Source organism: Aquarana catesbeiana, unplaced genomic scaffold, assembly GCF_042186555.1.
Source record: "Aquarana catesbeiana isolate 2022-GZ unplaced genomic scaffold, ASM4218655v1 unanchor166, whole genome shotgun sequence".
In the NCBI taxonomy this organism is placed as follows: Eukaryota; Metazoa; Chordata; class Amphibia; order Anura; family Ranidae; genus Aquarana; species Aquarana catesbeiana.
Genome location: NW_027362586.1, coordinates 11,984 through 22,779, shown reverse-complemented (window position 1 = coordinate 22,779; position 10,796 = coordinate 11,984). Strand labels below are relative to the sequence as shown.

The 10,796-nt window shown below is 43.3% G+C and overlaps 1 protein-coding gene across 1 annotated transcript; it reads right to left on the bottom strand.

Moving 5' to 3' along the window:
• Nucleotides 1-1,690: 1,690 nt before the first annotated feature.
• On the bottom strand, nucleotides 1,691-4,884 carry LOC141121329 (olfactory receptor 52K2-like). Its single transcript, XM_073611098.1, has one exon. The coding sequence runs from the start codon at nucleotides 4,882-4,884 to the stop codon at nucleotides 3,940-3,942; it is 945 nt and encodes a 314-aa protein (XP_073467199.1). The 3' UTR covers nucleotides 1,691-3,939.
• Between the last annotated feature and the right edge of the window lie 5,912 nt (nucleotides 4,885-10,796).

The following is a 10,796-nucleotide window of genomic DNA, read 5'->3' as shown; positions in this document are numbered from 1 at the left end:
AAACATGTGGCAAGGGACGTGGCAAGTGACAATCTGCAACATGTGGCAAGGGACGTGGCAAGTGACAATCAGCAACGTGTGGCAGGTGACAGTGGCCAGTGACACGCTCGGGGCTCCCACTGATTCTGCATCATGGTGAGTTCAACCATTTCATTTTTTATAACAATGTAATTATAGTAATAATGCGCTTCAATCATCCTGACACCATAAAAACCATGGTGCCATGATGATTGAAGCGCTAACACCAGCCATTTCCCCGATAAATTTACCCCAAAAAAACATATTTTCTGGCAGTGCCCCTCCCGAGACTAGGCTCTGGATCTGTCCCTGTGATGTGGCAACCCTAATGGGAAAGGCTCTGGAGAAGTCCTGAAGGTGGACAGGGTGGGGGCTGATCGGATATACCGGGGCAGGGAGTTGCAGAGGATGGGAGAGGCTCTGCAGAAGTCCTGAAGGTGGACAGGTTAGGGGCTGATCGGATATACCGGGGCAGGGAGTTCCAGAAGACGAGAGAGGCTCTGGAGATGTCCTGAAGGCGAGCATGGGAGGAGGTAACAAGGGAGCTAGAGAGCAGGAGGTCCTGGGAGGAGCGGAGGGGACGATTTGGGCGATATCTGCAGATGAGGTTGGTGATAGAGGTGGGGGCGATGTTGTGGATGACCTTGTATGTTGTGGAGGGGAAGCCAGTGAAGGGATTGGCAGGGAGGAGCAGCAGTCACGGATCGATTAGTGAGGTGTATTAGTCTAGCAGCAGCATTCATAATAGACTGAAGGGGGGATAGCCTGCTTAAGGGTCGGCCATTAAGGAGAGAGTAGCAGTAGTCAAGGTGGGAAATAATCAAGGAGTGAATAAGTTGCTTTGTGGTGTCAGTCAGGAAGGGACGAATTCTGGAGATGTTGCAAAGGTTAAGGCGGCAAAGATTTAGCCAGTGATTGGATATGGGGGGCTGAAGGAGGGGTCAGAGTCAAGGATTATACCCAGCACCCTGGCATGTGTGGAGGGACCAATGGTTGTGTTGTTGATCTTAATGGTAAAGTCATGGGGAGGGGGACCGGGAAGGAGGAAATATTGAAGTTGCAGAGGATGGGAGAGGCTCTGGAGAAGTCCTGAAGGTGGACAGGTTAGGGGCTGATCGGATATACCGGGGCAGGGAGTTCCATAAAGATGAGAGAGGCTCTGGAGATGTCCTGAAGGCGAGCATGGGAGGAGGTAACAAGGGAGCTAGAGAGCAGGAGGTCCTGGGAGGAGCGGAGGGGACGTTCAAATGGGGACCATTTGATAATATGATCACTCATGCACTCATAGACCTGTTACTCCATCCTCCAAGTGATCATAAGAGAACCTACCTACCCACACACCTCTCATTTCATCACCCTAGTGTTTAGATGAGTATTTACCAACTCGGAGACCTCTCCCTCCATCTCCCAAATGGTCAGATGAATATTTACCCACTCAAAGATCTCTCACTCCATCCCATGAGTGATAAGACAAGAATTCACCCACTTCATGGCTACTTACACCATCTTCTGAATGATCAGCTGAGCACTCACCCACTGAATGAGCAAATGAGCAATCAACGCCTTGATAGTCCTTAAGTTCCATCACCTGTGTGATCAGAAGACCACAAAGACTTCATCTTCCAGGTGATGAAATGAGCACTCACAGACCTCTCATTCCATGTCTCAAATGATAAGATGAGCATTGACCTACTCATCTCTCAATTCATCCCCTCAGTAATCAATTGAGCACTCCCTCATTCATAGACTTCTCACTCCATCTCCCCAATGATGACTGAACAATGACCCACTCATGGACTTCTCACTTCATTTCCCCAGTGATCAGACGAGCACTCACCCACTTATAAACTTCTCACTCCATCTCCCCAATGATCAACCGAACAATGACCCACTCATAGACTTCTCACTCCATCTCCCCAATGATGACCGAACAATGACCCACTCACAGACTTCTCACTCCATCTCCCCAATGATCAGCCGGACAATGACCCACTCATAGACTTCTCACTTCATCTCCCCAATGATGATCGAAAAATGACCCACTCATAGACTTCTCACTCCATGTGCCCCTAGAAGATGTGATGATGTCACAAAACGCATAGGGCGGAGCTAGGAGATACGCTGATGTCACCTCCAATCTGTGCTCCAGCAGGATGGGTTTGTCAGAGTCCACATGGCCAACGGACCGTTTCGTTTTATGGTACGCCCCCTCCACGAGTTCATTGCCGAATGGTGTGGTGACCTCTAGTGGACGCTGATGCGGGTTCCCGTTGCCAGTGCTAATGTGTATCTGTGAGGTATGATCCTCTGTAGTGGGGGATCGTGGCCTTTTGGTAAGGAGTGACCCCTTCTGCTCTTGGTGGTGGATTCCTTTCCGTTTTTCACAGATGAACATGTGTTAATCACTTGGACTTTTATTTACATTGGTGGTGTAGGGCCACCTCTTTTATGGGAGTTTAAACATTTCTTTGGACTTTAAGTAGTTTTCACGAAATATCCACTGCATTCACATTTATTTTGTCATTATTTGTGTTTTGCCAATTTTTGTCACTGTTTAATTCATGTCATATTTAGCGTGATTATTTTTTCTTTCTAATCTATATTAACAGTTGGTGTCCCATTGTTAGAATTGCTGCTGTATTCACTAATTAATTTTCTGTCCTAATATCACATAGCGCAGTTTTTTTTTCTTTTTTCTTTTTTCTTTTTCTTCTTCTCACTCCATTTCCCCAGTGATCAGATTAGCACTCACCCACTTATAGGCTTCTCACTCCATCCCCCTAATGATCAGCCAAACAATAACCCACTCATAGAGCTCCCACTCCATCTCCCCAATGATCAGATGAACAATAACCCACTCGTGGACTTATCACTCCATCTCCCCAGTGATCAGACAAGTACTACCCTAGTCATAAACTTCTCACTCCATCTCCCCAGTGATCAGATGAATACCCACCCACACTAAAACTTCCACACTTTATCTCTCCAGTGATCAGACAAGTACTAACCCGCTCATAGACTTCTCACTCCATCTTTCCAGTGATCAGATGAGCACTCACCCACTCATAGACTTCTCACTCCATCTCCCCAATAATCAGCTGAACAATGATCCATGATCCACTCATAAACTTAAGTTCTCACTCCATCTCCCATTGATCAGCTGAACAATGAACCACTCATAGACTTCCTACTCCATCTCCCCAGTGATCAGCCCAACAATGACCCACTCATAGATTTCTCATTCCATCTCCGCAATGATCAGCCGAACAATGACCCACTCATAGATTTCTCACTCCTTCTCTGCAATGATCAGCCAAGCAATGACCCACTCATAGACTTCTCACTCCATCTCCCATTGATCAGCTGAACAATGAACCACTCATAGACTCCCTACTCCATCTCCCCAGTGATCAGCCAAGCAATGACCCACTCATAGACTTCTCACTCCATCTCCGCAATGACCAGCCAAACAATGACCCACTCATAGACTTCTCACTTTATCTCTCCAGTGATTAGACAAGCAATGACCCACTCATGAACCTCTTACGCCATCTCCTAAGTGATTAGACGAGCACTCACCCACTCATAGACCTCTCTCTTCATCTCCTCAGTGATCAGATGAGCACTTACCCACTCATGGCCCTCGTACATATAATGTAGGTCGTAAACACTTTTGTCACCAAGAAATTTCTCTTTTTTGGTGCTTTGGTCACAATCTATAATATGTACCGCCACAAAATTTGGAGAATTCAAAGATAGCACAGATCATAAAATGATTTTATTGGTTAAATTAGGAAAACAGAAACACATTTAGCAGTGCGGGAATAGCAATAACACAGAATGCATATTCTCAGTACCAATACAATTTTACAATTTTTTCTTCAGTTTTGAGTAGTGGGAGAAAAAATACAAATGGGCTTCTCAAGAGAGAGACTGTTTCATGAAACATCGTGTCACCCTCTGTCGAATTTGCCTTGTTCTTATACCGTACACCAAAGGGTTCAGCATGGGGGGGATGAGAAGGTAGGAGTTGGCCAGCAGGATGTGCGTATGGTGAGGGACGTTCTTCCCGAATCTGTGCACTAAGGATGAGCAAAGGATGGGAGTATAAAATGACAGGATAGCACAGACATGAGAGATGCATGTTCCAAAGGATTTCACACGAGCCTTAACACTAAGCTTTAGAAGAGCTTGAAGGATCATCACATAAGAGAAAGCAATGAACACTGAATCCATAATCAAGACAAGGAAGCCAATGGCCATGCCAAGATGGTCGTCGAAAGAAACGTCAGCACAAGCCAGCCTCACCACCGCCATGTGTTCACAGTATGAGTGGAAAATAACATTACTGCTGTACTGGTGGAATCTCTCACCTAGAAAAGGCATTGGAAGGATGTAGACCACCCCACGCAGGACTGCTAATACTCCACTTATAATAATAAAACGTGGGGTCACTGTGACAGAATACCGTAGAGGGTTGCATATGGCTACATATCGATCATAAGCCATGGCTAGAAAGATTCCTGACTCGAAAGTAGAGAACGCATGCACAAAGAACATCTGAAGAAAACACATATGGAAGTCAATCTCATTCTGGTGGAACCAGAAGATGCTGAGAAGCTTGGGAACTGCAGAATTGGCCAATATTATGTCAATGAAAGCAAGAATTGTGAAATAAATGTACATGGGCTGGTGGAGACTGACATCCCTGAAGATGATGAGCAGGACGGTATAGTTCCCTATAAAGGCAAAGAGGAACATTGAGAAGAAAGGAATAGAGATCCAGACATGGAGGTATTCCAGACCGGGCATACCCAACAGGATGAAGGAAGCTGGGTAGAAGCAGCTTTCATTGCCTGCCACCATTGTAGACTTCAAACATTACTTCCTGGAAGAGAGTAAAGTAATGAGACTGAAAGCAACAGACCAGAAAAAATAAGGTCAAACATTGTTACATTAACTAGCAAAATGCATGTTTGGTAGATAATTCCAAGCTAAAAATGAATACATCTGCAAATTTAATAAATACTGTAGCTCTTATCCCAAGCCCACTTTTTTTGTTTTTGAACATGAGGTCGTACAGAAATCTTTTCTGTGAACTTCAGGAAACAAGGCCCAGTTCTGATAAAGCCCTGCTGGGATACAAGGGGTACTACATTTTAGGTTTTTATTGGTGTATGCATATCCAATGGGAGAATCATTGTCACCTACGCAGAAAATGGTGGGAAATCCCAATCACCAAAATGGGAGATGAGGGGTAGAGATGGGCTGAACACCCCCTGGTTCGGTTCTTGCCAGAACTTTCGAACATCGCAAAAGGTCAGAGCTGAACAACAAACCCCATTAAAGCCAATTAGACCTGAACTTGAAAACTCAAAAGTGCCCATTTTGAATGCTTATATGCAAGTTATTGGTCATACAAAGGGTATGGGGGTCCAGGTACTGCCCTGGGGGACATGTATCAATGCAAAAAAAGTTTTAAAAAAAGATAATTTTTAAATGAGCAGTGATATAATGATGCTTAAAGTGAAACAATAAAAATGAAAAATTCATGTACCATGTATAGAACCTGCTGCAGCAATAATGACTTTTTTAAAGAAAAAAAGAGACATTTTCCCTGCAAGCTTTCTTTATTCTATAAACAACGGCTTGGGGAGCCAGTCTGTATGATGCGGACACAATTCAATGCACTCGGGGGGGGGGGGGGGGGAGAATTATTACCGAAATGTAATAGAGACGGGGAAATGTGTAATTGGATGCACTTTATTCAATGGAAAGTGGTGTTTGGTGCACTTATAACTTGAGGACTGGCGCTGACAGAAATGTCAAAGCTACAAAAAGAAATAAAACAAACAGTTGAACACCCTGACAATTTGGGTGTTTGCCGAACGGGCAAACAGTCAATGTTCGGGCCAAACTTTTGCTTGGCTCAAAATGTTCACCCAACACTAGTGAGGGGGAAATCTTCCAATGGGGAAACCTGACCACTGACAACAGCAAGCTATTCTCCTTACTTTGGAGACACATCTCCTCACTTTCTATCTGTCTATAGAAAAGAAAGTGAAGGACAATGTTCCTAATATGACACAGACATAAAAAAAAGATCTGATAAATCACAGATCTATAACTTAAAGCTGAACTTCAGTCGTTTTTTCATCTTTCCATCTACTAAATCTTCTGCCCTTGTTATTGTTGTTTTAACTTTGGATAGTAAAACATTTTTTTTCTGACAGTAAATCCCTTATACAGCCCACTTCCTGTTTCTTGTCTGGTCATTGGTGAATGAGGGTGGGGGGATAAACGTGAAATAATTATAACTCTCACAGAGGCACCATCCCTGGTGGAAACAAAATTTAGAAAGACGTGGGGTGGGACTTTGCATATGCCTCAATGGAGTATGGATAATAATTTATAACAGTATTTTTTTTTAAAAGATGTACAAATACTTTATTTACCATCCTTGGATGGGAATATTTAAAACATTACAATCTGAAAGAGAGTACAGTTTACTGTTTGATTGATCCAGGTTGTGGGAGTCCTGGTATAGAGTATCAAAGGTGTGGCCTACGCGTTTCCATGGGAAGCCCGCTTCGTCAGGGCCTTTTAGAATGGCACACACAGCATGTAAATACTAGAGATGTCCTAAAGATACAAAATTGCGGAATTCGCTATAGCATAAAATGATGTTAGGTAAAATGTTAATGATGCATATATAAAACATAGAAAACTCCTACACCGTTGTAGGGTATTTATAATTATCCTTTGGTACAAAATACTGATATAACAACATAAAGATATTCTTTTTAACAAAGGTGCAGTTACAAGTCATATTTATTTAAGTCCAGTGGTGTCCTATTGACACAGGCATATTCCATATGGAGCCAAGGAGAGAAAAAAAAAAGGACACATTAATGGGGTGGGCAACTACATGGCAAATGAGGTTCAATGTAGAAAAATGTAAAATAATGCATTTGGGTGGCAAAAATCTGAATGCAATCTATACACTGGGGGGAGAACCTCTGGGGGAATCTAGGATGGAAAAGGACCTGGGGGTCCTAGTAGATGTTAGGCTCAGCAATGGCATGCAATGCAAGGGCAACAAAGCTAATAAAGGGTCTGGAGGATCTTAGTTATGAGGAAAGGTTGCGAGCACTGAACTTATTCTCTCTGGAGAAGAGACGCTTGAGAGGGGATATGATTTCAATTTATAAATATTGTACTGGTGACCCCACAATAGGGAGAAAACTTTTTCGCAGAAGGGAGTTTAACAAGATGCGTGGCCACTCATTATAATTAGAAGAAAAGAGGTTTAACCTTAAACTACATAGAGGGTTCTTTACTGTAAGAGCGGCAAGGATGTGGAATTCCCTTCCACAGGCAGTGGTCCCAGCGGGGAGCATCGATAGTTTCAAGAAACTATTAGATAAGCACCTGAACAACCATAACATACAGGGATATACAATGTAATACTGACATATAATCACACACATAGGTAGGACTTGATGGACTTGTGTCTTTTTTCAACCTCACGTACTGTGTATCACTATGTATGTATGGGTATTCAAGTTTTGCATGCAGAGATTGGAAGTTATTGATACGAAATACATTTGTTTGTAGCTTACCTTCAGATTGCATGTGTGGCATGTCGGTCCGGGAGGGACGTGAGCCAGGGGAGCCCGTGGGGGTACCCCGCCAAGCCCCACTGAGGAAGACACACGGCGGACCCCTCTGTGTATAAAATGGTATGGTATAGTACAATATGGTAAAAAGGCTGTGAATGTTAATGAAGGGGAGTGTGAGTGAGAGTAGGGGGAAGGGTGTGAGCTTGATGTGGAACGTGTGGGAAGGGGAAGGGAGTGTCAGAAGTGATGGGAAATAGTTAGAAAACAAGAGGAGGGGGGGAGGAAAAGAAAGGGAAAGGGGAAAAAAAAGGAGAAAGTGAGGGAAAGGATAGAGAGGAAAAGTGGGAAGGAAGTGAAGGAGAGGGAAGGGAAGGGAAGGGAGGGGAAGGAGAGGGAAGGGAAGAAGGGGGAAAAAAGCAGAGAAAGGGGATCAAATAGAGATGAGGAAAGGAGGAAAAGGGAGATAGAATAGAGGAGTGGGGGGGAAATGGGTAAGGGAGGGGGGAAAGGGGGAAGGGGGAGGAAGGAAAGAGAGGAGAAGGAGAGAGAGAGGGAAGGGGAAATGTGGGAGAACCAGGGAGGAGGTGAAGAATTAGATATTGTACGGGGGGGGGAAGAGGGGGGGGCAGAAAAAGGGAAAGGAACGGGGAGGGGGGAGAAGAAAAAGGGAGGGGAAGGGCAAGAAAAGTGAAGTGTATGTAAATGGAGATGGCTTACCTAGGTTTCAAAGTAGGGGTATATATATATATATATATATATATATATATATATATATATATATATATATATATATACACAATTGCAAGCCTTGAGCACATGTAACTTCATAACGTGACAGTGATGTTTCTCCTTGTCTCCATATGGAATATGCCTGTGTCTATAGGACACCGCTGAACATAAATAAACATGACTTGTAACTGCATCTTTGTTAAAAAGAATATCTTTATGTTGTTATATCTGTATTTTGTACCAAAGGGTAATTATAAATACCCTACAATGGTGTAGGAGTTTTCTATGTTTTATATTTGCATTATTAACATTTTACCTTACAGAAGATCCACAGACATGCTGGGAGGTTCATTGGCTCCTGTCTAAATTTCCCCAGTATGTGTATGTGTGAATATGAGTTAGGGACTGTAAGCTCCTTGAAGGAAGGGACTGATGAATGTACAATATGTTAAGTGCTGCTTAAATTGTCAGTGCTATATAAACACCTGTAATAAATAAATAAATAAAGCGTAAAACCAAAAACCTGACCTCCATTATCCTATAATGCATGCAATGTTTAGTGCTTAGGTACAGTCAATGTCTTTTCATGCCCTACCTGCATAAGAGCATAATTTTGCTTGCTTGTTCCCAAGACATTAGCGCTCTTCTCTCCTGCAGAGGTAGATGGATCTCGCTATCATCTGGTAGCCATTTTGGGTAGATGGATAATGGACTCACCTTGCTTTTTGAATGCTCCAGAGTCCTAAAAGCTCCATCCTTGGATCCATCACAAATCCACTGCAACTCACATTTGCCATAAATTTGTCTTAGAAACTATTTGAACCAAAATCTAAAGTAAAGAAGTACAGTAGTTGCTGTAGAGATATTGTCAGAAGAACAGAAGCATACTTGTCCTGTGATAAGCCTTGCTGCTCTGGGAGGTAAGTTTTCTCCTTGTTTCTCCTCTAGCTGCTATCAATCATTATTTTGTGGGTGTTACCGGAGATGGCTGTGGCCTTGTGTGACACTTGGCTTTATACTTACAGGAAGTGCATTTGGTTAAAGGTCAACTTACCCTATAGGGATGTTGTCCTTTAATAAAGACCCATTCTACCTCCAAGCCCACCTAGAATAATGCTTTCCTTTAACCTGGTACCAGGAATCTTTTCTCTAACAAGGTCCTGGCTGAGCTCTCTTCCTACTGTGGCCCCTTTCATTTCTGTGGGTCATACTTTGAGCAACCATTGGAGTCCACCATTGGTATGGCTACCTATAAGAATAAATGGGGCCTTACTGTGCATGTGTAATATGAAGAGGACCAAACTTTCATGGTTAGATCAAAGAGGAAGGAAAGTATTACTCCTGGTGGTCTGAACTTATGGGGGACGGAGGGTTTATTAAAGGATAAACATTACTGAAGGTTACACTTCTGAGGAAAACATTAGGGACAGAAAGAAGCAAAGTTCAAATGCTTCTACATTTTCTATACTAGTAAGGGCCACAGAAAAGAGAGGAAGGCAAATGAGTGATTTTGGAGTGGAGCTTTAAGGAAGCCTGACTGTTTATAAGCCTTCCAGATGATGGCTGCTAACATGGCAGAGCTTTTTTGTATCCAGGAAGCTCTTAAAGGGTCAGTATTTCCAAGAGCAGGAACCAAGGAGAACGCTATAGAATGTCACCTGAGTGGCATCTCTGAGTCTGCTGACATCACAAACCAGAAGAAGGTACCCAGCTGCAGTCTCAGGGCTATTGAATGTGAACACAAGGGAGGACATCAAGGGTCTACATGAGGATCAAGGGCCCCAACCACATACTGGGAGTGGATGAGAGCGTAGTCTACCAGAATTCAGCTTTAAATCTGTCAAGGACTGTGATAGAGCAAAACAACACTGATTCTGAAATGCGGTCACTGCCACATGGATTACATAGTCATTAATGGTATTTGAGAGCCACTAAAGCTGACTACAATCCTTAGTTGGGGCCCCTGACTTCTCTGGTTTGGTCAGATCCTGCCCCTGGTGCCACATTGGTTGACTTGCTTTATCTAACTAAAGCCTGGTTCACACCTAGGTATTTTTTAGCGGGTTTCAGTTTTGCAGAAACACACTACAGTCCATGTAACATGGTTTCCTATGGATGTAGTTCACATCTGTGCATTTTATGGAAAGGGCCAGGGACTTTTTTCTGGTTTTTGGTTCCATAGACTTCAATGGATCAAAAGCGTGTATTGAAAAACGTGAAATGCACCCGGATAATGCGAATCGCAACCTGCATAGGTGTGAATCAGGCCTCAAGGTCTACCAGACAATGCTTGTCTGACTGGAAGCAGTTGACGTGCTACAGTGTCTAATGACATGAAACACCCACAATGCTCCTTACAGCAGACCATGTGACTTCTGCCGAGGCCGATGTGTGCTTGTGTGTGAATTTAATAAAGTTCCACTATAA